Source organism: Scomber japonicus, chromosome 16 (genome assembly GCF_027409825.1).
Source record: "Scomber japonicus isolate fScoJap1 chromosome 16, fScoJap1.pri, whole genome shotgun sequence".
Taxonomy (NCBI): Eukaryota; Metazoa; Chordata; class Actinopteri; order Scombriformes; family Scombridae; genus Scomber; species Scomber japonicus.
Window position 1 is genome coordinate 3,166,639 of NC_070593.1, and position 27,540 is coordinate 3,194,178.

The 27,540-nt window shown below is 36.6% G+C and overlaps 1 protein-coding gene, 1 long non-coding RNA gene and 1 pseudogene across 2 annotated transcripts; 1 reads left to right on the forward strand and 2 right to left on the reverse strand.

Annotated features, from left to right (window-relative positions):
* The first annotated feature begins 2,259 nt into the window (after positions 1-2,259).
* Positions 2,260-20,629, forward strand: LOC128375679 (uncharacterized). Its single transcript, XR_008323102.1, has 3 exons — positions 2,260-2,329; positions 19,650-19,703; positions 20,527-20,629. It is a non-coding gene; the product is annotated as an uncharacterized LOC128375679 (long non-coding RNA).
* Positions 20,630-22,670: 2,041 nt separating this feature from the next.
* LOC128375803 (sialidase-3-like) lies at positions 22,671-23,906 on the reverse strand. The gene is made up of 2 exons (XM_053336220.1): positions 23,688-23,906; positions 22,671-23,576 (listed from the first exon to the last, which is right to left on the reverse strand). Exons 1-2 carry the CDS (start codon positions 23,904-23,906, stop codon positions 22,671-22,673), a joined length of 1,125 nt encoding a protein of 374 aa, XP_053192195.1.
* A 2,272-nt stretch (positions 23,907-26,178) lies between these two features.
* On the reverse strand, positions 26,179-27,428 carry LOC128375804 (sialidase-3-like; annotated as a pseudogene).
* Between the last annotated feature and the right edge of the window lie 112 nt (positions 27,429-27,540).

Below are 27,540 nucleotides of genomic sequence, written 5' to 3' on the forward strand. Positions count from 1 at the left end.
AGGGCCTACACATGAAAACTAGCCTTTGGGATAATTCTGCCATATTTACAGGAATGTTTATTGATTTGCACTGTCCCTGACAAATGAATAAATACCTAAAAAAAAAAAAAGATCCCTTGGTGGGCTGGTTCTGTATGTTTGACACCCTTGATCGAAGCAGATGGTGCCACAATAACAATGTCTCTCTTAATGTCAGTAATATAAAAGAAATCCCTGTTGACTTCAGAAAGATGAGAGAAAAACACATTCCCAATTCCATTAGTTCATCTCTTGACATGGTTGATGGTTTTTAGATTTTTGCTGCTTGGGTCAATCTCATATACAGATAGAACCTGGAAAACCAAACCTGGAAAGTCCCAGGCACACCATGTTATGCAGTATTACAGGAATAATACCTTTGTTCTGCATATTTGTTTTTCCATTTCAAGGAAAACAAAAAGCCAGAAAAATAGTTTCACATGGAGCAATAAAGACTCCTCCCTGCATCATCCAGACTTATAAAAACCCTCAGCAGGCATACCTTGATGATACTGGAGGAGTAAGCACGCCTTTCATTCTTATTGTTCGTATCATCATTTTATACACAAACATCAACCATGGCAAACAAACCCTCATTTCTATCAGAGCTATCCAAGGAAACTGTTTTTACATCTGTGGTGAACAGGATTCCTGCTCTAATCAAACTTGCAGACGACAAGATCCTGTCCTTTGCAGAGCACAAGATGTCTACAAAGAATGCCAGCCCAGCGGTGCTGGACATGAGAACAGGAAAGGTGAACAGGAATCAGGAATCCAATCCTGAGGTGAGGATTAAGATAATTATCTACAGCAACTGGTTTATTTATATATTACTTGTGATGACAGTGATAAACCAAATCAGTGCTAATTTAACCATTATATTTACACATCTGATTTTTTTTCCTTAGTCGTCAGAGCCAAATTCAGTCAAGGAGGCACAACTTCAGGACCAGAGCATCCAGAAAAATGGAGCAAACCCTTGATCATCAACTATGGACCCAGTGGTTATTCAGACCTGGCTTACATTGATGATGGTTGGTTTGCTCTGCACTTCCTTTATGTCCTTTTTGTGTGAATTAATGTACTATACAAATCAAGTTATTATTATTATTGTTATTGGTATTTTAAAAAGTCTTTATATGAGACTTTTTCTTGTCACAATGATATTTTAATATGCTGATTTTGTTCTGCTACTGATGTATATTCAACACATATGATATTTAGAGGAAGCTTAATGCTACTTACTATGTAAAAAAGTTGTTTTATGAGTGGTGAATGGTTTTATTTCTTGTTTGTTTTACAAAGGAAACTGATTTAGCCAAGAAGCAACAACATTAACATCACATCACTACTGTGTTTATCATAAACTAGTCTGTATTATTGTAAGTCTGTAAGAATATTATAGAAAATGCCTGTTTGTTAGAGATCACTGAGATCTGTTGAAATATGTTGAAATCTGCAGATGAAAAATAAGTCATGGCTTTGTTTGATTGTACTTTCATATTTACTGATGCATAAAACAGAACTTGTTCTTTTAAATAATAAAATATATTCATATAATGAAAAGTTGTTATTCCTGAAAATGATCCATAACAGCTTTGAGAATGGAATCAAGTTTTTTTCTTGTTTGTCAGCAGCAGCATTCAGTGTTTAGTCTGTATCAAAGTGTGTGTGTGTGTGTGTGTGTGTGTGTGTGTGTGTGTGTGTGTGTGTGTGCGTGCGTGCGTGCGTGTGTGTGTGTGTGTGTGTGCGTGCATGCGTGCGTGTGTGTGTGTGTGTGGTACAGCCCAACCCCTCTACTTTTAGAAAGTGAAAAGTCTGATAAAAGCAAAAACCTATAATTATTTATAAAGAAATACAAATGATAAACATATGTACTGTGTGTAGAGGTAATTCTGGCTGTTAAACAGAATAGTTAGTGGAGAGCAGACAGGGTTAGAGAGCCCCATTGTATTTATAGTCCTTATATGTTTGTTATATGTATTTTCAGAGGCCAAGCATACACTGACCAGCTGATGTTTTGTCTTTGTTTCTCACTGTATTATTTTGTGTCATTGTGTTGGACCCTCCACCATTATTTGTCTGGTTATTAATACATAAGATGCTTCGTGTCACTTCTAAGCAAACTCACCTGATTTCGCCTGAAGTATCTGTTGAGCGATATTCACTTTCGCCACTAGATGGCGGTAGCGGTTTTGGTAAGTTAGTGATTGGGGCTGTAGTCCTCCGTAGAAGAAAGTCAATGAAGACAGAATAGCAGCAACGGGAGACGATTTAAGTACAATAAAATCATATGGCACCTGGATGAAAGGTGTGTTAAATGTGCAGCTCTTACAGTCTGTCTTCAGTTAAAACGTGATGAAGAGTTTGTGTTGTAAGTGTGCAATTTGTGTGACGTCACCGACTCAAGTCAGCACTTTATGGCCTCCCTGATTTTTACTGTCCTTTTTATCCCACTGCTTCATTTATTACGCTGAAAATGAAACACCTCTCCCTTTGTTGGATTATTCTGCTGAGAATAAAGTCAAGTGTTTCTACTACACATTTGGGTAAACAGAGCACGCAATATATATTAGTATCTCACTATTATGTGAAGTTCAAGTCATCCCAGGAGAAACATGAAGAAACGCATTGCATTGCTCGATGACATCATCAGTTTAAAGTGCAGCAGTTGTAAATTTCATTTCAGGAACATCAAAATGAATCTGGTATTTTTCTAAAAGGTTAACAATTTTCGGCTCCGCTGCAGGTTTTATTCTGCAGCGCCGCCTCTGTGGGGCTTTTAGGTTCCTCTCAAACTCTATGCGCCCTCTGCTGACATGTTTCAGTATTACGCTAACACGTTGACCAGTATAGTACAATGAAATGTGCATTTTAATCACTATTTAGGACACAATGAAATAAGAAAATATAGTAGTATCTATTTTTAACCACACTTAACTTATTTAACATATTATATTAACTATGAACTGTACCATATAGTCCCTTAATGAACTGACTTTTTAACATCTTTTTTAAGACATTTTAAATTCCTGTACATATACTGTATTTTTTTAATCCTTTACATTTCGTTTCATTGAAATACAACAACCTAACACATCTCCTGCACCAAGAGGACATAAACTGGAAAACTCGTTCCTATAAGTGCATTTTTGTTCTTATATGACAATATTGTGCATTTTCATCTCTGTGGATGCTCTGAGCTGTGAAAGCAGCTGGATTCCTTGTAAATATGAAAATCAGAAAAAAAAAATATGGTAAAGCCAACTCTCACTGTATTGGAACTGTTATTTACTGCTAGAACTTGTAGGCCACTAGGGGGCATAGTTCTTTCATTTATTGTTGGTATCAAGGCCTTAGCCAATAGCAAGCAGCAGGAAGTGATGTAACAGGAAGTTGCTTTGTTTACCTGCGCCACAATAAGAATATGGTAGTGTCATGGCAACGGAAAAATGCTCCGTCTTTATGAAGTTGTTAAGTTAGTTATATTTGTTTATAGCCCTTTGAGTGGAAATATAAGTAAGTGAACATATTATAGATAATTACTAGAATGTACACTGTTAATGTCTGTGACATATTCGTAACGTTTAGCAACGTTTTTGAGTAACTTTGTTGGCACGTATGACCGTTAATGCCGTATAATAACGGTAGATTTCAGGCTTCAAGCGACCGTTGAATTGACCGATAAGCTAACTTGTATATACGACAAGCTATTCTGTATTGTTTATTAATGAATGCTTTTCTGTATTTTTATATGTCCATTTCAGTTTCACACTTTCTTGTAATAAATCCTAACCTACTACAACACCTGCCTGTTCCTTGGAGGATATGATGCAAGGGAGAGTTTAGCTGGCTGTGAATCTCAATACACGACAAGAGTCACATTGGGTGCAACAGTTCACTCACCATATCTTTTCTTTCTCCCTCAAGGTGCTTTGCTTAAATTTCTAAGCCCTCTTCCTCGGGATGCCTCCACTGATGAAGGTGAGTGAAATCACCAGTGTAGTTTCTGATGTCATGGTACTAAAGCATTTTTAACAATGCCACTGTGTTGCTGAGAACACCGCAAATTACTATGGCTGCATATACAACAAAATAAGCATAGTAAGTTATTACATTCATAATGATGTTTACAACCTTTGCAACTTTGTAGGAACTCCATTAACACTCTGTTAATCAGTTAGTACCTTTAACTGTGTCCTTTGTTACTCTATGAATCTATGATTAAAACTATGGGGTAAAATAAATTGTAAAAATGATTAGTTTTTTTTTCTTTCTTTCATTATGATGATAAATACTATTTCAAATTAATATGTACTGATTTCAAAGTTTTTTTGGAACAATTCATGCAATGAAATCTTGTTTCATTAATAGAAAACATTTGTAACTCCATTACCATGACATATTCTATTAAATGCCTCAAAATTTGTCATGGACATACGATCTTCGGTCATATGACAGAAAACAAGTATAAAAACATTTCCATATGACTTTTTAAAGTGTTATATTCTGAGAACCCCATGTTTGACGAGTTTTATGGTTAAAAAATGGTGTTCATTTTCTGTAACTCCGTTACCGAGCACATTTTGGCTTCAAAGTCATATAAGGTCTTAATTTAATTAGATCTTTTTGTGTTGCCATTAAAATACATCTAGGCACACACAAAATGACATGTTGTTTTTAAATTCCATTTCAATAATCACTGGGTGGCACCAAATTATGTAGTAGAAGTGTAACTCTGTTACCGTGTGATCTTCCCCATTGATAAAATGGTCAAACATATTTTCCGCTGTACATTTCACTGGACATTTCAATTTCTTTTAATATGGGGCCCTCCTAATGTCTATGTTGACCCACTGAATTATTTTCCCAGGTGCACCATCAACTTCATCTCCCATTCATGAGGAAGAAGAAGACATGGGAGAGACTACATCCAGTGGTACCATGGCCTCAACATCAACACAAATTGAGTCTGCACCACTTCTCAGCACTGATGTTACCTCTACAGCACAAGGTACCACAAGCTCTGTAATTATAGCTGATGACCCTGCGCAGTGGCCAAGAGTCCTCACTGATAGTGTGTGCTGTCAAATTGTTAAGACCATGTGTGCTTTTTTTGTTAGTGTTTTGATTCAGATGTTCACATTTAAATATGACTTTTGTTAATAACTTAAATAAGTAGTATTTGCACTGTTCAAAAATATTTTATTTATATAAAGTGTGGTTTAACTTAAACAGTGTGTCTATGCTGTGGTTCCTGTAGGCTTTGGGCGGGCGGGGTGGGACGGTGAGGCGTTGGTTTTTTTGCTGTGGTCCAGGGGTGTTGTTGGGAAGTGGTGGTAAGGGGTGGGTGGGGTTCTTCCAAGTCCATTTTCTTTGGAGTCCCCAAATTCCTTGAAACGGCCCTGCTAGAACTAGCATCACACCCTTTCAGTACCTACACTTTGTCACAGTACCCTCTAGGGATCTAATGAATGTGACAACCAATCACGTTCTCCCCTACCTACAGCATCACACGGCAGCAGGATCATGTGCATCTCCAAACTGAGAGAGGTGCTGTGTTCATTTACGCACAAGGCGCAGCAACAGTTACATCAGGATCGATGAGAATATAACAATAATTAATGTTAAGTTTCTCCTACACATCAGGACAGGTCTGCTGTCTACACACAAGTTCAATGTTTATATAGTGAAACTGGAATAAAGCAGCCCTCCTCTGGATGAATCCTCAGCTGCATCAGACCTGTAATGACAGTTTATTCTAAGTAACTAAAAGTCTAATCTCTGAACAGCCTCTTCAGTCGTTTAAGTAAATCATTAAATGAATAATACATACCTTAATTGTTGCTTGATTGGGCAGATAAACCTATGATACCATGACTCGCAGACACTAATGAGAGGGTTATTATTGTTGTAGGAGCCATGTATTTGATTGGGTTAAAGGGTAATATTCCTCCCAAACACTAGAGGGGGACATGGTAAAGGCCGACTGGGCCAGATGTTTTTCAGTCAGGTATTGGCAGTTATTGGTTTTATATTCAATCTCACAGGAAACTTGATCCCAGTTGTGTGATGTTCATTCTCAAACCTGTAGTGGATCATTTTCAGGAACAAAAATGCAATGAAATAACTTTCCAGTATATGAATATATTTTATTATTTAAAGAACAAGTTCTGTTTTATGCATTGGTAAATATGAAAGTACAATCAAACAAAGCCATGACTTATTTTTCATCTGCAGATTTCAACAGATTTCAACAGATGTCTGTGATCTCTAACAAACAGGCATTTTCTATAATATTCTTACAGACTTACAATAATACAGACTAGATTATGACAAACACAGTAGTGATGTGATGTTAATGTTGTTGTTTCTTGGCAAAATCAGTTTCCTTTGTAAAACAAACAAGAAATGAAACCATTCACCACTCATTAAACAACTTTTTTACATACTGAGTAACATTAAGCTTCCTCTAAATATCATATGTGTTGAATATACCTCAGTAGCACAACAAAATCAGCATATTAAAATAATGAAGTCTCATATAGAGACTTTTTAAAATACTCATAATAGTAATAATAATAACATGATTTGTATAGCTCATTAATTCACACAAAAGGAACATAAAATAAGTGTAGAGCAATGTTTAAAAATAAAGAACAGAAAAGAAATAAAAACATTACAAATACAACTATATAAGGAGGAAGAAATAAAAACATGAATGGAATATAAGATGGAATATAAGACTAAAAATAACAACAAAAATATTACATGGTTAAAAAAAGAATAAAATAAAGTAAAATACAACTATTAAAAGAAGTGCAGTAGTAACTGATAGAAGAGCTAATTAAAAGCTAAAGTGAAGAGATAAGTTTTTAACTTTCTCTTAAAAATATTTAGTGAACTGGCTTCCCTGATATCTAAAGGTAGTTTGTTCAATAGTATTGGGATGTAATTGACAGAAGCTGCATCCCTGATTTTCTCTCTGCTGTTTAGTATAAGACTTCACCTCAGACTACTCTGCAATGGCCTGCTCAACATCATTGTAGCTAAAAACCCGACACGCTATCTGCTCAGTTTCTGTCAGCTTCCCACACTCCATTAAACAAACAAACCAACCATCATCAATGTAAGCCAGGTCTGAATAACCACTGGGTCCATAGTTGATGATGGAGGGTTTGCTCCATTGTGTTGGATCTTGTGGGGATTTGTTCAGATACACTCCTAAATTATTCCTGTTCTTATCAGTCGGGTGGCTGTAGAGGAGCCACTTGTTATGAACTGGCTGCACTTCACTTTGATCTGGAAAGGAGACTACACTTCCCTGACAGCCTGTGTCTGTGTCCACAAGTTTAGACTTGTCGTCACAACTGGCGTCCAAAAATAACAAACACAATGTGAGAACACATTACCTCATCACCACTGTTGTTGTATACCCACTCGTATTACAACTATTAAAGTCCGTTTTACTTTCTTGTTTTTACAAGACATGACAACACATGACGGTATCTCAATCAGGACAAACTTATCAATACACAACAATTCCCAGCTCCAACTTCCAACTTGAGGTAAATGGAACACAGCATGCTATCTATGCTACACTAGAATAATATGAGTAACAGTGCAACTTCAATCAGCCAACACTGATTGTTGATACAGGAAACAGTATAATGTTATAGTAGGCACATTTATTTAGATAGCATATTGAATGACCTCTGTGTATGATCAAGTGTCTTACAGGTCAAAGCAGCATCATTAATACAGAGCAGGTTTTGTCAACGTCATTAAACATCATTCAGTGAAAAAAGAATAAAAAATCGACTATAAATAGATGAAAAATGTTGCTTCTTCAATGTGTTATCATAACAATGATTATAACTAGAATAGAATAGGTCTTTATTGTATTGTCATTGTCATAAGTACAGTGAAATTTTAAAATGCTCACCAGTCAGTGCATCATTCATAATAATAATAAAAAAAGAAATAGAAATAAATAAAAATGAAGGAAAAAGATAATCAATAAATACTATACATGAAAACAGCCCAAGTATACCCACATACGGCACAGCCCTATTTCAGTCAGTTGTAAGCAATGTTAATTAGCAGTGTTGAGTGTAATGATAGCTGTAAAATATATTTTCTACCTTCATCTCAGGGGACAAAGTGACTTATTCTGCTTCTTACAGAAATATTTGCCATTAGATGTAATTAGATTAGATGGAATTAAATTATGTAGTTAATCTGGTTATTCTGAATTACAATTAATTTTCCCCAACACTTAAGATAAATTCCTCTATCATAATTTACACAATTATGTAATTTTTGATGGCAAGAAAAAATATTAAGATCTGGGACATTAGAAAGTGCTGCTTTTGTTTTGTGTCCAGCCAAAATTCTTCTCTGTTGTACTGGGTGATGTTATAGAAACATCATCAATCAATATGTCTCATTAATCATCTCAGCAGCCCTCGCATTTATCTGCTGACCCTTTGCAGGGGCCCCACCCCTAGGTTGGGAACCACTGGACTAAACTATCTAACTGTATATAAAGTAGTACAAACTAGCTCCACCTCCAGCAGCTACAACAGAAACACTGATGCTTCACTGTTACTTTCAATGTCAGTGCCTTTAATGTCATTGGGCAATGTTCAATGAAATGAAGTGTCTCCAGTGGTACATGCAGTAACATAACTATATACATTAATGTAAAACTACAACTAGACACATTACAGTCTGAATATTAAACAAACAATAAATATTATAAAACAGAGTAAGTACATGTTGTCATTTGTTTCTAATGTCCTGACTCTTTGAAGAGATTTCTTGTCTGCCACAATGTAGCTGGTAAACTGCACTAGCACCACAGGATGACAGGTGCATCTGTTGGGACAGGTTGGCATGGTATGTAGTAGAGCAGGTTCTACACACCCTCTTCCCTGAAACTGATCCGAGTCACAGGTTGTTAGTGGCATATCATTCTCTCAATCTGCAGACGTCATTTCTGAACGCAGACTGATCACCCTTATGTATAAGTCCAAACACAGTGGTATCATCCACACACTTAATATCCCAGGATGTTCCAGATGGGACAGCAAAGTGTGCAGGGCTTAACAATGTTTTTAACTTATGTACTTTTTTTACTGCATTGGTACTTATAAAGAATCTGAGTCTTCCACCATAGCATACACATCTCTTTAGTCTCTCTCAAAAAACATAACTTGTGTTATGTGCAAAACAAAGAAAGGTATCTCCTTTTCAAAGCTTTATAAATAAAATAGAGTTGTAATATCAGTTTTATAAAGGAGCTCTTGAAGACATTTGAAATATAAATATATATAATAAACTGTTTAAATGTTATTACAAATGTTAAATGCGTTGCCCGATGACATAATCAGTTTTAAGTGGGCTAACTGTATTTTCACTTTGAATGAACATCAAAAACAACCTATAGGTATCTTTCAATTGTGTGTTGAATACATTTTTTTTTTAAATTGTCTACTTTTGATGAAGGTAATGTCATAAGGGAGAAAGGGCGTGTGTTAAATTAAACCAGTAAGACGGACTAGCACACAGGAATCTCTTCCTCATTTCTTGTTGTTTACTTGCAGAGAGTTGACTCTAACACCGATGACGCAGTTTGTCTCACACTTTTAAGGTATTGTAACTATTTATGTATTATTAGGGATTATAACTTTTTATATAGCCTATATATATTGTTGGAAGCAATAACATATCATTTTTAGAGGTTAATTAGCTTAATTATTATGATTATTATATCATTTTCTTCAAACCAACAGTATTTGTGTTATTCATCAAATCATTATGATTTCCTCTCACGTTTATTTAAACATTGTGTTGCTTTACTTCGTGGTTTGATTCAGAGATTTTGTTGAGCAACTTTGTCAACAGAAATTTGTCACAGCATAAAATAGACATACAGGTCATGGACAGTGAAGTTGGGTTTATTTAACTGCTCTGAATCGACAGAGGTTGTCTGCTGTGTTTAAGGATTTTCCCCACATTTCAGCACAGACATTTTTTCGTAATACAATCTTATGAATGCACAAGTTTGCCTGGCTTTATTCAGTAGAGGTGCACACAGGGGGCTCATTTTGCTTCTTTTATTTCTCTCTAGTATTTTGCATCTATTAGATAGCCTGGTCTGTAAAGGGTTAGAATAGTGGCTGTTCAGGTCAGGTGTCACTGAATGTACAGGAATTTGTGACTGTGTGATTGTTTTCTTTATCCGTTAGTGAAATACTGTACATTTCTAAATGTTTCAGTTGACGCTACCTTTTACTTGACATACAGTCAGATCAGTGTGAACAAAAGTTTCAAATGTTAGCCTTAATTGCAATTATTTAAATTATACATACAGTGCTGCTCGAAAATGTTGTGAACCCTTCACAGTTTTAATGTTTCTGCATAAATTTGATCTAAAACATGATTTGAGTTTTACAGAAGTCATAAAACTACACAAAAGGAATCCAATAAAACAACCCAGACTAAAAATATTTAATTTATTTATTGAGGAAAATTATTCCATCTTCTTTCCTATTTGTGTGAGGCAAAAGTATCTGAATCTGTAGGATTATCAATTCATTTGAAGGAGAAATTAGAGTCAGTGGTTTCAGTCAATGGGAAGATTTATTTAAAGAAGAGAAATCTGGGTGTTCACTGTAAAAGTCTGACATTCACAACACAAGTGTGCCATGGCTCCAACAAAGTGTTACAAAGCCATTTCTAAAGAAGTTTGGACTCCACCAGTCGACTGTCAGGCAGATATAGGTGTCACTGTCTTGGTCTGATATTTGCTAATTTGTACCAAAGTACTGAACAAATGAATATCTTACCTAATGATGGCACTACATGAAAAGTGAGGGGATGAAGGTGTTACAATTCATCCTGAGTTGGTCCTGAGTCCTGCTTAGACATTTCATTAGGAATTAAATCTGTCAGCCTCATAGTGATGCTCAGGGAAAAGTCAGGGGATCCCAAAAGTCAGTAACCCTTATCCTCCGGGATCCTTAATGTTTGTATATTAAGTATCTACAACATGTTTTCAGAGTTAGTATTTTGGCATTTATTGCAGAAATATCAGTTATTTGATTGATAACTGCTCTCAGCCCTCACATACTCAGTGATTAGTGAGGAAATGGAGAGATACAATTTTACCATTTACCACAGCTGTTAAAGACAAACTAACTGAGGACATCTAGTGGTCATATAAAGTAGTGCAGGGTCTGAAATGAGAAACTAAATAGACACAAAGTGAAGTACATTCTCTGTGTCAGTGAACTTCACAGCGTGTGTGTGTGTGTGTGTGTGTGTGTTCTTTTACAGCCCAGTGCAGAGTTTGTGATATCCCTGACTGGTAATCATGGGGGCACACGAAAGCACAGTCCTGTAAGTCACCATGATGTAACTTTCTAATGTTAATGTGTATGTTGGTTAATGTGCTGCTTTGCTATGTGACCTTTGTAGATAAGGAATAACTGTTCTTTGATTCAGTACATCTCTGGTTTCAGAGGTTTGTTTTGTTAGCTGATCATATTTACATTGATCTTTTCTGTCACTTGTATCCACACTGACAGACACTTGAATCAATAAAATCTACTTTACTTTTCTTCAACATCAAAATGAGCTCAAATGTTAGGACCAGAAATGATTCAGTAGGAACAGAATACAGTTTACTGAACATTTCTGAGGGTTTTATATCCAGCTTTGTGTCTGGATGGTTAATATTCTCATGTTGGGTCTTCTTCATAAACTATTTCTTGGTCTCTTTTGATCTGCTTTGCTTTCATTTATATCTTCATAACTGTGTTTTATTAAATGATAAAAACCTCCATCTTAGTTAACAGAGAAGTTTTCATCAGGAGTCAGTCCTTCTGTTTTAGGAACTCATAAATCATCATCCATCAGTTTGCTCTGAGTGTCATAATAATAATAATAATGATTGAATTATAAAAGATGTTTAGTCTTTTATTAGCCTTTGAACATTTGATAGGATGTTACATCACTTTTTCCTTTTTATTATCATTTATCAAACAAACAGTAAGAATCCATCTGGTGAAGCTGTCAACATCATTAAAATCATTCAGTGGAAACAGAATCAATAATAAATCTGACATTGATTTTATCTGCAATCACTTTATAATCATCTTTACTGTCTGCACTTGTCAGTGTGATACTAAATTCTCCATGATATGATTTCTCTGATGTATATCACACATTGAAGAAGAACATGTTTGTTTCCATTTCATCAAATTTCATTTTATTTCCTCCATATTTATATATTATTATAACAATGATTATTACTTGCTGCAGGCCGACCATTAGGAGGACAGTCAGTCGGTGAGTCAAACCTTTAACCTGTTTATACATTCTTTCACACACTTTTTTAAAAGAATCAATTTTTATGAACTTTTTTGATTTCTACTTCAAAGTTTGTGTTTATTCAACATTTGATGTGACTAGATGGTAAATGTTGTAATTTACCACTCTGGTGGTTTTTCTCTTTGTGTCTGTCAGAGTCTGAAATATTGAATATTGAAATATTTTCATCATTTAAAAATCCTCAACGTTTAAAACATATATTGATATATGGAGGCTGCCAATACTCTACGTGAACCATGAACTTTGGGTTGATTATGTAGATTGGTTGCATTGGAGAGGCGACCGTTATATGTTAATATGTGTGTGTTGTTTTACAGCTCAGCCGTCGTGGCGTTTGCAGAGTAAGTGACCATGATGTAACTTTGTAATGTTAATGTGTATGTTGGTTAATGTGCTGCTTTGCTATGTGACCTTTGTAGACAAGGAATAACTGTTCTTTGATTCAGTACATCTCTGGTTTCAGAGGTTTGTTTTGTTAGCTGATCATATTTACATTGATCTTTTCTGTCACTTGTATCCACACTGACAGACACTTGGATCAATAAAATCTACTTTACTTTTCTTCTACATCAAAATGAGCTCAAATGTTATTTTCTTGAACATTTCTGATGTCTTTTTGATGGATTTATATCCAGCAGTTATGTCTAGATGGCTAAAACTGTCATGTTGTGTCTTGATAAACTTTTATTTTTGGTCTTTCTTGATCTGGTTTGGTTTAGTTTGATTTCTATCTTCATGACAAGAAAAATGTGTTTTATTAAATGATTAAAACTCATCTTAGTTAACAGAGAGGTTTTCATCAGGAGTCAGTCCTTCTGTTTTATAAACTCATAAATGATCATCCATCAGTTTGCTCTGAGTGTCATAGTAATAATAATAATGATTGAATTTTCTTTTTTACTATATTATTATAACAATAACAATGATTATTACTTGCTGCCGACTCTACAGGGAGGAGAGCTACAAGAAGGGTGGTGGATCACGTGATGATTCACTCCAGTCTTCAGTCAGTCTGTGAGTCAAACCTTTAACCTGTTTATACATTCTTTCACGCACTTTTTGAGAAGAATCAATTTTTCTGAACTTTTTTGATATCTACTTCAAAGTTTGTGTTTATCCAACATTTGATGTGACTAGATGGTAAATGTTGTAATTTACCACTCTGGTGGTTTTTCTCTTTGTGTCTGTCAGAGTCTGAAATATTGAATATTGAAATATTTTCATCATTTAAAAATCCTCAACGTTTAAAACATATATTGACATATGGAGGCTGCCATTACACTACGTGCACCATGAACTTTGGGTTGATGATGTAAATTGGTTGCATTGGAGAGGCGACCGTTATACATTGTTGGTATTTTAACGTCCCACAGTAGAGAAAATATGAACACAATGCTGCACTGTGCAGCCCATAAAACATCCTGACTGAGACAAACTGCCTCCAAGTTCTCCTGCTGCTGCTGCTGTGATACACTCAATACCTGTGAATAATATCAAACCTGTTAGCATCTTGTTAGCATGTTTTAATGTTACCTTGTATATAATCTCATCATGTATAAAGCATACGATAGATCTGAAATGATTTTTATTAGAATATGTTTTATCATACAATAGTTTGATCCAAACAGCTGCTGACAGAAAGCAGAGCTCTCTATAACACACACTCTCTGTTAGCATAGACACTCTCTCCTCTCCTCCATGTTTATCTCACTGTAGTGTAAACAGACTGGGACTGAAGACCACTGCAAACATTTGACACCACTACCCACAATGCATTGTGACATAAACAACAATGGCGATTTATGATTAGGTTAGGTTAGGTTACTTTATTGGTCTCCCTAGGGAGAAATTTATCTTGGAGACAGGGACAGTGTTGCATAAATAACATACAGTAAAAAACAAAACAACATGCAATACAGACATACGGTAAAAAGACAGACAGTGGTGGAACAAACGCAACCTGACATTGGATGATCCTACTCATGTACCGCCATATACCCCCTCCTCCCCATCAAAGCATTCACACAGGCATTCACATCACCTCCCATCACCCCCTCCACATCACCATAGCAACCTACCAAAACATTCATTCCATCATAAATATGGGTTCAGTCACACATCCCAGCATTCCATCACAGATACTCTTAGATCCGTTCACTCGCATACATCCACCCATTATCTGGAGTCATAATACACAAATTCATTTCCATACATAAAACCATCACATACATTCATTTCTGGTTGTTAAGAAGCTTAATTGATATAGGAACAAAAGAGTGTTTATATCGATTGTGCCTGCACAGAGGAAGTCTATATCTCTTCCCAGAATTCAGAAGAGCATATTCAGTGTTCAAAACGTGAGCACTGTCCGATAAAATGGCATTTGTCTGTCTCATAGTCGCCTGCTCAAACAGGTCCTGTGGATTAAGGGGGGGTGTTGTTCCCATAATCTTACCTGCAGTTCTAACTAGGCTTGAGATCTCAGCTCTGGATTTAACTGTTAGATTACCAAACCAGCTGGTGATTCCATAACGGAGGACTGACTCAATTGTTGCTCTGTAAAAAATCAACATAATATTTTTACAGACTCCAAAAACCCTGAGCCTACGTAAAAAATGAAGACGCTGGTGGATTCTGGCACACACATTGGCCACCTGTGTGCGCCAGCTCAGGTCGCTGTCAACATGTACTCCTAAGTACTTGAAGGTTTTCACCTGTTTGATATCTTGGCCATGGACGGCCACAGGACTATGGTCTCCAACTGATCTAGGATCAAGCAGCATCTCTACAGATTTTATTGTGTTAATATGCAGCAGATTTGCATCACACCAGTTGACAAACTTGTCAACTGCAGTTCGGTGAACACTTAAATTATTATTGGCATTGAGCAGGCTAAGAATGACTGTGTCATCAGAAAATTTTACTATGAATTGGTTTGGCTCAGAACTGACACAGTCGTTGGTATACAATGTGAACAGAAAAGGTGAACTGACACACCCCTGAGGGGCACCAGTGCTACATTCAGCCAAATCAGACAGAGCGGAGTTGAACTTGACCTGCTGTGGCCTATTGGATAAAAAGGAGTAGTACCACCTCACTAAAAAAGGGTTAACATTCAACTGAACTAGTTTTTTAAGAAGGATGTGTGGCTGGATAAGATTAAAAGCAGAACTAAAATCGACAAAAAGAAGTCTGACATATCCAGCTGGATTTTCTAGGTGCTTCAGGGCAAGATGCATTATAGTCGCTATAGCATCACTTGTGCTGCGATTCTTAGTATAGGCAGTGAGTGATAGAATTATTAGATAGAATTATTTGTAATTTCATGAGAAATTAAGACACCAAGAGTGTTTTTATATCACATTTATATAGTTGATGCCAACATGATCTAATAAGGTCTACAAGTTTTAATGGTCGAGGTTCCTTTTAAAAGTTGGTATTCTAACATTAATTGTAGAAATATCAGTTATGTGATTGATAACTGCTCTCAGCCCTCATGTACTCAGTGATTAGTGAGGAAATGGAGAGAAGCTGAGTCTGACTGACAGCTGATCTGTTAAATGTGCAAACAAACAGATTCTGATTGATTAATAAAGTTACCACTGCTGATAAAGACAGACTAACTGAGGGTGTGTGTGTGTGTGTGTGTGTGTGTGTGTGTGTGTGTATGTGTGTGTGTGTGTGTGTGTGTGTGTGTGTGTGTGTTGTTTTACAGTCAAGGGAGTCAGCAGAGAAAACGCAAGATGATGGTCAACTGGTCACTGACATCAGAGTAAGTCACCATCATGTAACTTTGTAATGTTAATGTGTATGTTGGTTAATGTGCTGCTTTGCTATGTGACCTTTGTAGACAAGGAATAACTGTTCTTTGATTCAGTACATCTCTGGTTTCACAGGTTTGTGTTGTTAGGTATTTATAAACTTCTGTTGATGTAAAAATGCTCTTAAATGTCAGAGAGCTGCAGAAGTCTGTTAAGTTGTTCACAGAGATGGCTGCAGTACAGAAAACAGAGCCGAGCTCAGCTGATTGAACAACATATAATTGGTCAAGATGAATAATATGTTAACATTTGATAGGATGCTACATCACTTTTTCCTTTTTATTATAATTTATCAAACAAACAGTAAGAATCCATCTGGTGAAGCTGTCAACATCATTAAAATCATTCAGTGGAAACAGAATCAATAATAAATCTGACATTGATTTTATCTGCAATCACTTTATAATCATCTTTACTGTCTGCACTTGTCAGTGTGATACTAAATTCTCCATGATATGATTTCTCTGATCAGATGTGGACAAAGCAGGATTTTATTATTATCTTTTATTTGATCTGTATTTATATATTATTATAACAATGATTATTACTTGGTGCAGGTGGGACTTCTAGGAGGACATTCAGTCTGTGAGTCAAACCTTTAACATGTTTATACATTCTTTCACACACTTTTTTAGAAGTATCCATTTTAGTGAATTTTTTTTATATCTACTTCAAAGTTTTTGTTTGTCCAACATTTGATGTGACTCAAAATCCTTTCCAATATTCTCTCTCTTGTTTGATTTCAGGAACCATGGGACACTCCATCCAGGACAGGATGAAGATTGATATGAGTTTATTAAAGCATCCCGCGCCTTAAGTCATTAAACTGGCACCCTGATTCTCACCTCATCCCTTTACCCCTTACCCTATACCTCCATCCCTTCATCCCTTCATCCCTCCATCCTTAACACTACAACCCCTCAACCCCTTCATCCCTTCATGCCTCCATCCTTAACACTACAACCCCTCAACCCTCCATCCCTTCACCCCTTCACTGCAAATCCTGCTGCTTTTGTTGCAATAAACTCAACTCATATCTAAGTTGGTGTGTTTTTTGTTTGTGGAGATGAACTTATGAATTTATTATTTTAAAGCACTGGGCCACCAAGGATTAGCATAAGAGTAGAAGGCTCATTAAATCCCTAATTATGATAATGCAGCCAATACACATAATTCACAAGGAACAAGCTACAAATATAATATGAAGAAAATGAAGGAAATGCATTAATCTGCTCATGTCTGCATTAAGTTATGTCTGTTTTTAATTCACATTGCATTTTGTATTTTGTGAGAAGACAGACTAGAAGGCAGATTTAATGGTTTAGGTGGATTTTGGTGTTTCATGATGCCGTTAGTGTGGCAGAAAATAATGAATACCACTGACCACCATTCCCAAGTCCTAACTGCTGGCATGCCTAAAATTATTCAAAAGATCCATTAAATTACTGTATCTGCATACTGGCATCTATCCATCTATCTATCTATCTATCTATCTATCTGAATAACGATTGGAAATAAATAAATATTGCAATAATACATGTGTATGTGTATGATTGGGGGTAGGGTTAGGGTTAGTAGGCAGTGACTTCATTGAGGGTCATAGTAGTCTGAGGGTAGAAACTCATCCTGAGCCTCTCAGTGCTTGTGCCTTGTGTATCTGGTATTTTCTGGCTATTATCTGGATGGTTCGGATCCTTAATGATTCTCTAAGCTTCATCATTGCAGTGCCTGGTGTAAATATACTTTATACAGGTTAAAACACCACCTGTTGTATATTCAGCTGAATGAATCTCTATGAAGGCCCTCTGATCCTGTTTGGTGCTGTTTTCTATACCAGGCAGTGATGCTTCCTGTCAGGATGCTCTCGATGTTGCAGAAGTAGAAATTCATCAGTAGTTAAGATTATGGTAGTTATGGATTCTGGAATTTCCTCAAGCATCTGAGGGGATACAATATTTATAACCTGTAGTTTGACAGATATTGTGTTTTTGGTGTGTGGAGGTGGGCGTAGTTTAGGCAGTGAGCTGTAGGAGAGAGAAGCTGGGCAGAGCTAGTTCAGCAGGAGCAGCACCAGGTGAGTTGATGAACACAGCTGGGATGAGTTGACTAATCAAAGGCTGTTTACACGGCAAAAGTGTACTTTAACTGAACTTAACTTTATTATAGCAGTTTTTTATTTGCCTTGGGCTGCAGCAGTGGACTTCTGCTAGAGTTGCAGAATAGATACATTCAGGATGTATTAAGGATGCAAATAGTAAAGTTATTTAAAGTGAGTTATTTATTGATTTGTACGTGCCTTATCCTTTTAGACTGATGATAAGGCACGAGGTTCCTCCCAAATTATATGCGCCCTCTGCTGACATTTTTCAGTATTACGCTATCACATTGACCAGTAGAGTACAATGAAATTTGCATTTTCATCACTATTTAGGACACAATGAAATAAAAATATATAGGTAGTGGTGTCTATTTTTAACCACAATTAACGTATTTAACATATTATCTTAACTATGAACTGTACCATAGTCCCTTAATTAACTGACTTGTTAACTTAATCTCTTTATGACATTTGAAATTCCTCTGTTCTCAAACAGCAGAATGCTTAAATCTGCTATGTTAAGCTACAAGAAGTGGTAAGTAAGTATTAACATAAACATTAACTTGGGGTGTTTTTAAGCTCTGGTAGCTGTGAAAGTAGCTGGATTCCTTGTCAATATGAAAATCAGAAAAAAATATGGTAATGCTAACTCTCACTGTATTGGAACTGTTATTTACTGCTAGAACTTGTAGGCCACTAGGGGGCATCGTTCTTTCATTTATCGTTGGTATCACGGCCTTAGCCAATAGCAAGCAGAAGGAAGTGATGTAACAGGAAGTTGCTTTGTTTACCTGCGCCACAATAAGAGTATGGTAGTGTCATGGCAACGGAAAAAAGCTCCGTCTTTATGAAAGTTGTTAAGTTAGTTATATTTGTTTATAGCCCTTTGAGTGGAAATATAAGTAAGTGAACATGTTATAGATAATTACTAGAATGTACATTGTTAATGTCTGTGACATATTCGTAACGTTTAGCAACGTTTTTGAGTAACTTTGTTGGCACGTATGACCGTTGGTGCCGTATAATAACGGTAGATTTCAGGCTTCAAGCGACCGTTGAATTGACCGATAAGCTAACTTGTATATACGACAAGCTATTCTGTATTGTTTATTAATGAATGCTTTTCTGTAGTTTTATATGTCCATTTCAGTTTCACACTTTCTTGTAATAAATCCTAACCTACTACAACACCTGCCTGTTCCTTGGAGGATATGATGCAAGGGAGAGTTTAGCCTGCTGTGAATCTCAATACACGACAAGAGTCACATTGGGTGCAACAGTTCACTCACCATATCTTTTCTTTCTCCCTCAAGGTGCTTTGCTTAAATTTCTAAGCCCTCTTCCTCGGGATGCCTCCACTGATGAAGGTGAGTGAAATCACCAGTGTAGTTTCTGATGTCATGGTAGGCTACTAAAGCATCTTCAACAATAACACTGAGTGCTGCTGAGAACACTGCAATACTATGGCTGCATATACAACAAAATAAGCATAGTAAGTTATTAGATTCATAATGATGTTTACAAACTTTGCAACTTTGAAGGAACTCCATTAACACTCTGTTATTCAGTTAGTACCTTTAACTGCATCCTTTGTTTACTCTATGAATCTATGATTAAAACTATGGGGTAAAATAAATAGTAAAAATGATTAGTTTTTTTCTTTCATTATGATAATAAATACTATTTCTAATTAATATGTACTCATTTCAAAGTTTTTTTGGAGCAAAATTTGCTTCAAAATTTGTCATGGACATACGATCTTCGGTCATATGACAGGTAACAAGTATAAAGACATTTCCATATGACTTTTTAAAATGTTATATTCTGAGAACCCCATGTTTGACGATGTTGAGTTTTATGGTTAAAAAATGGTGTTTTCTGTAACTCCGTTACCGAGCACATTTTGGCTTCAAAGTCATGTAAGGTCTTAATTTCATTAGATCTTTTTGTGTTGCCATTAAAATACATCTAGGCACACACAAAATGACAAGTTGTTTTTAAATGTCGGTTCAATAATCACTGATTGGCACCAAAATATGTAGTAGAAGTGTAACTCTGTTACCGTGTGATCTTCCCCATTGATAAAATGGTCAAACATATTTTCCGCTGTACATTTCACTGGACATTTCAATTTCTTTTAATATGGGGCCCTCCTAATGTCTATGTTGACCCACTGAATTGTTTTCACAGCTGCACCATCAACTTCATCTCCCATTCATGAGGAAGAAGAAGACATGGAAGAGACTACATCCAGTGGTACCATGGCCTCAACATCAACATTAAGTGACTCTGCACCACTTCTCAGCACTGATGTTACGTCCACAGCACAAGGTACCACAAGCTCTGTAATTATAGCTGATGACCCTGCGCAGTGGCCAAGAGTCCTCACTGATAGTGTACGCTGTCAAATTGTTAGAAAAAAGACCATGTGTGCGTTTTTTGTTAGTGTTTTGATTCAGATGTTCACATTTAAATATGACTTTTGTTAATAACTTAAATAAGCAGTATTTGCACTGTTCAAAAATATTTTATTTATATAAAGTATGGTTTAACTTAAACAGTGTGTCTATGCTGTGGTTCCTGTAGGCTTTGGGCGGGGTGGGACGGTGAGGCGTAGGTTTTTTTGCTTTGGTCCAGGGGTGTCGGCGGGAAGTGGTGGTAAGGGGTTGGTGGGGGTCTTCCAAGTCCATTTTGTTTGGAGTCCCCAAATTCCTTGAAACAGCCCTGCTAGAACTAGCATCACACCCAAATTCTGAAACTTTGAGTACCTAGACTTTGTCACAGCGCCCTCTAGGGACCAAGATCTAATGAATGTGACAACCAATCACGTTCTCCCCTACCTACAGCATCACACGGCAGCAGGATCATGTGCATCTCCAAACTGAGAGAGGTGCTGTGTTCATTTACGCACAAGGCGCAGCAACAGTTACATCAGGATCGATGAGAATATAACAACAATTAATGTTAAGTTTCTCCTACACATCAGGACAGGTCTGCTGTCTACACACAAATTCAATGTTTATATAGTGAAACTGGAATAAAACAGCCCTCCTCTGGATGAATCCTCAGCTGCATCAGACCTATAATGACAGTTTATTCTAAGTAACTAAAAGTCTAATCTCTGAACAGCCTCTTCAGTCGTTAAATGAATAATACATACCTTAATTGTTGCTTGATTGGGCAGATAAACCTATGATACCATGACTCGCAGACACTAATGAGAGGGTTATTATTGTTGTAGGAGCCATGTATTTGATTGGGTTAAAGGGAAATGTTCCTCCCAAACACTAGAGGGGGACATGGTAAAGGCCGACTGGGCCAGATGTTTTTCAGTCAGGTATTGGCAGTTATCGTTTTTATATTCAGTCTCACAGGAAACTTGATCCCAGTTGTTTAAGAAATATGTGATGTTCATTCTCAAACCTGTAATGGATCATTTTCAGGAACAAAAATGCAATGAAACAACTTTTCATTATATGAATATATTTTATTATTTAAAGAACAAGTTCTGTTTTATGCATCAGTAAATATGAAAGTACAATCAAACAAAGCCATGACTTATTTTTCAGCTGCAGATTTCAACAGATTTCAACAGATCTCAGTGATCTCTAACAAACAGGCATTTTCTATAATATTCTTACAGACTTACAATAATACAGACTAGATTATGATAAACACAGTAGTGATGTGATGTAAATGTTGTTGTTTCTTGGCAAAATCAGTTCACCACTCATAAAACAACTTTTTTACATACTAAGCAACATTAAGCTTCCTCTAAATCAATCTAATCATATGTGTTGAATTTACATCAGTAGCAGAACAAAATCAGCATATTAAAATATCATTGTGACAAGAAAAAGTCTAATATAAAGACTTTTTAAAATACTCATAATAGTAATAATAATAACATGATTTGTATAGCTCATTAATTTACACAAAAGGAACATAAAAAAATGTAGAGCGATGTTTAAAAATAAAGAACAGAAAAGAAATAAAAACATTACAAATTCAACTATATAAGGAGGAAGAAATAAAAGCATTAATGTAATATAAGATGGAATATAAGACTAAAAATAACAACAAAAATAGTACATGGTTAAAAAAAGAATAAAATCAAGTAAAATACTATTAAAAGAAGTGCAGTAGTAACTGATAGAAGAGCTAATTAAAAGCTAAAGTGAAAAGATATATTTTTAGCTTTCTCTTAAAAATATTTAGTGAACTGGCTTCCCTGATATCTAAAGGTAGTTCGTTCAATAGTTTTGGGATGTAATTGACAGAAGCTGCTTCCCTGATTTTCTCTCTGCTGTTAAGTCAGAAGGCTTCACCTCAGACTACTCTGCAATGGCCTGCTCCACATCATTGTAGTTAAAAACCCGACACGCTATCTGATCAACTTCTGTCAGCTTCCCACACTCCATTAAACAAACAAACCAACCATCATCAATGTAAGCCAGGTCTGAATAAGCACTGGGTCCACTGTTGATGATGGAGGGTTTGCTCCATTGTGTTGGATCCTGTGGGGTTTTGTTCAGATACACTCCTAAATTATTCCTGTTCTTATCAGTCGGGTGGCTGTAGAGGAGCCACTTGTTACGAACTGGCTGCACTTCACTTTGATCTGGAAAGGAGACTACACTTCCCTGACAGCCTGTGTCTGTGTCCACAAGTTTAGACTTGTTGTCACAACTGCAGGGAAACTCTTCTCCTCCATCATAGCTGACAGCTTCTACTCGATTTTTTTTATTACGGGCATTGCAGTAGAGTATGCTGTTGCCTTTATCATCAAACACCTCTGCCATTTCACATTCATTTGAATCTGTTTTAAGTTTATTGCCCAGTCTCCAAGATTTACCCTGATCATCACTGTACAGGCAGAGGGAGAAGCGAGAAGAGTTTTTACGATAATAAGCATAAAGTGGAACAATCAATCTACCACTCTCCATTTGAATACCATGGCCTGGCCCAACAGCCATTGCGGCCCAGTGCTTGATTTCAACCAACTCATTTTCAGTGAATACAGTCACCTTACTCCAGTTCTGGCCATCATCAGTGCTCTTGATGTAGCAGAGATGGGTCTCGTTTTTGTTGTTGCTTATCTGCCATTGCTCTGTGACTCCGTCTTTGACACAGATGAAGAACAGGAACAGTGTTTTGCTGTCCTTCTCATACACCGGGCAGGGGTTCATTGGATGGCATCCAGGAAGTTGTGCCTCCTTAACTGGATTTAGCTCTGACCACTAAGAAAAAGAAATCAGATGTGTAAATATAATGGTTAACTTAGCATTGATTAGGTTTGAAACTGTTGTCACAAGTTATATATAAATCAACCAGTTGCTGTAGATAATTACCTTAATCGTCACCTCAGGATCGGTTCCCTTATTCCTGTTCACCTTTCCTGCTCTCATGTCCAGCACCGCTGGGCCGGCATTCTTTGTAGACATCTTGTGCTCTGCAAAGGACAGGATCTTGTCGTCTCCGAGGTAGATTAGAGCAGGAATCCTGTGCACCACAGTTGTAAAGACAGTTTCCTTGGATAGCTCTGATAGAAATGACGATTTGTTTGCCATGGTTGATGTTTGTGTATGAAATGATGAAGAAGAATGAAAGATGTGCTTACTCCTCCAGTATCATCAAGGTATTCCTGCTGAGGGTTTTTATAAGTCTGGATGATGCAGGGAGGAGTCTTTATTGCTCCTTGTGAAACTATTTTTCTGGCTTTTTGTTTTCCTTGATGACTCTGGGAAAACAAATATGCAGAACAAAGGTATTATTCCTATAATACTGCATAACATGGTGTGCCTGGGACTTTCCAGGTTTGGTTTTCCAGGTTCTATCTGTATATGAGATTGACCCAAGCAGCAAAAATGTATGAGTCGGTTTTTTTGGGTATGAAACACCTCAGAGAATACAGACTCTGCTGAGCTTCCTTGGTGTTGAGAGACCATGTATGTGAGGGTGTTTAAGATGTATTTACCAAGAATTCTAAAAACTATCAACCATGTCAAGAGATGAGCTATTAATTGAATTGGGAATGTGATTTTCTCTCATCTTTCTGAAGTCAACAGGGATTTCTTTTATCTTCCTGACATTAAGAGAGGCATTATTATTGTGGCACCATCTGCTTAGATCAAGGGTGTCAAACAAACGGCGTGCGTGCCAGAACCAGCCCACCAAGGGATTTTTTTTTTAAGTATTTATTTATTTGTCAGGGACAATGCATATCAATAAACATTCCTGTAAATATGGCAGAATTATTCATGTGTAGGCCCTGACCAGGTGAGAATTGGCAGTCTAAACTAACTGCATAAACAGGGACACACATAAGAAAAACAAGTGTAAGAAACCTGATAAAAATAACACTAAGGCAGGTCCAGTGAAGATAAAAAGATTTTTTAAAAAGATAAAAAAGTAAGATAAAAACAGACGGGTGACAGGAGAGCAGTTCTAACTGTTTTGTCAAGTGATGAGATCATCCTGATTAGTGCTGACAGATTCAGAGATTGATAAACCATGTTCTTAATTCTCTGGAAAAGGACCTGTTTCCTCTTGTGACTTCTCTGGTAATCTGATTTGAATGTATTCATTGACGCACAAAGCTACTTTATCATGTTTTCCCAGCTTAAAAGATAATATTTTTCCAGTATGTTGCAGTGGTGCAAGCTATTAGGGTTTCTTGTTTAGGGTTTTCATGGTTTGCTTATATAGTGATTCCAGTGGCCTCAAGGTTGAGCTACTTGCCTGTGACCAACTTGTTAAACAGTAAGGTAGGTGTGATATGATCATGGCATCGTGTACACTGTAGCTGCCTCAGTTGACATGCAATTCCCAATGTATCTAAAGTTTATACTTTACCCTGTTGCAGACCTTTTTAATCTGAGTTCAGTCAGGTCATTGCAGCTATTTGTTTTTTATTCAATCTCACAAGAAACTTGATCCGAGTTGTGTGAAGTTCATTCTCAAAGCTGTTATGGATCATTTTCAGGAACAACAACTTTCCAGTATATGAATATATTTTATTATTTAAAGAACAAGTTCTGTTTTATGCATCAGTAAATATGAAATTACAATCAAACAAAGCCATGACTCATTTTTCATCTGCAGATTTCAACAGATTTCAACAGATCTCTGTGATCTCTAACAAACAGGCATTTTCTATAATATTCTTACAGACTTACAATAATACAGACTAGTTTATGATAAACACAGTAATGATGTGATGTTAATGTTGATGCTTCTTGGCAAAATCAGTTTCCTTTGTAAAGAAACAAGAAATGAAACCATTCACGACTCATAAAACAACTTTTTTACATACTAAGCAACATTAAGCTTGCTCCAAATCAATCTAATCATATGTGTTGAATTTACATCAGAATCAGAACAAAATCAGCATATTAAAATATCATTGTGACAAGAAAAAGTCTAGTATAAAGACTTTTTAAAATACCAATAACAATAATAATAATAACTTGATTTGTATAGCTCATTAATTCACACAAAAGGAACATAAAGGAAGTGTCAAGCAATGTTTAAAAAAACAAACATTAATGTAATAGATCAAATATAAAACTCAAAATAACAAAAGTGGTTATAATAAAATTAGAATAAAATCAAGTAAAATACAACTATTAAAAGAAGTGCAGTAGTAACTGATAGAAGAGCTAATTAAAAGCTAAAGTGAAGAGATACGTTTTTAGCTTTCTCTTAATTTAGTGTCTTTATATAGTGAACTGGCTTCCCTGATATCTAAAGGTAGTTTGTTTAATAGTATTGGGATGTAATTGACAGAAACTGCATCCCCGATTTTCTCTCTGCTGTTTAGTCAGAAGGCTTCACCTCAGACTACTCTGCAATGGCCCGCTCGACATCATTGTAGCTAAAAATCCGACACGCTATCTGCTCAATTTCTGTCTTCTCCCCACATTCCATTAAACAAACAAACCAACCATCATCAATGTAAGCCAGGTCTGAATAAGCACTGGGTCCATAGTTGATGATGGAAGGTTTGCTCCATTGTGTTGGATGCTTTGGGGATTTGTTCAGATACACTCCTAAATTAACCCTTCTGTGCTCATCAGTCGGGTGGCTGTAGAGGAGCCACTTGTTACGAACTGGCTGCACTTCACTTTGATCTGGAAAGGAGACTACACTTCCCTGACAGCCTTTGCCTGTGTCGTTAAGGTGTTTTTTATTGAGGGAGCTAAACTCTTCTCCTCCATCTTCACTGACAGCTTCTACTCGATGCCCTGCATGACGAGCATTGCAGTAGATTCTGCTCTTGCCTTCATCATCAAACACCTCTGCCATTTCACATTCAATTGAATCTGTTGTAAGTTTATTGCCCAGTCTCCAAGATTTACCCTGATCATCACTGTACAGGCAGAGTGCAAAGGGATGATCATGGTGAGGAAAGTGTTCACGATAATAAGCATAAAGTGGGACAATCAATCTACCACTCTTCATTTGAATACCATGGCCTGGCCCAACAGCCATTGCGGCCCAGTGCTTGATTTCATCCAGTTTGTCAGTCAAATCAGTCACCTCACTCCAGGTTTGGCCATCATCAGTGCTCTTGATGTAGCAGAGATGGGTCTCGTTTTTGTTGTTGTTTATCTGCCATTGCTCTGAGACTCCATCTTTGACACAGATGAAGAACAGGAACAGTGTTTTGCTGTTCTTCTCATACACCGGGCAGGGGTTCATAGGACGGCATCCATGAAGATGTGCCTTGGTAACTTCTTTTACATGTGACCACTAAGATAAAAAAAGAGAGATGTGAAAATATAATGATTAACTCAGCATGGATGCGATTAAAATCTGTGTTGTCACAAGAAATATACAAATAAACCAGTTGCTGTAGATAATTACCTCAATTGTCACCTCAGGATTGGATTCCTGATTCCTGTTCACCTTTCCTGTTCTCATGTCCAGCGCCACTGTGCTGGCATCCTTTGTAGACATCTTGCGCTCTGCAAAGGACGAATCCTGTCGTCTCCGAGATAGATTAGAGCAGGAATCCTGTGCACTACAGATGTAAAGAGAGTTTCCTTGGATAGCTCTGGTGTGCGGAGATATGAGGGTTTGTTTGCCATGGTCGATGTTTGTGTATAAAATGATGATACGAACAATAAGAAAGAAAGACGTGCATCAAGATGAGTGCTGACAGATTTGGAGATTGATAAACCATGTTCTTATTTCTCTGGA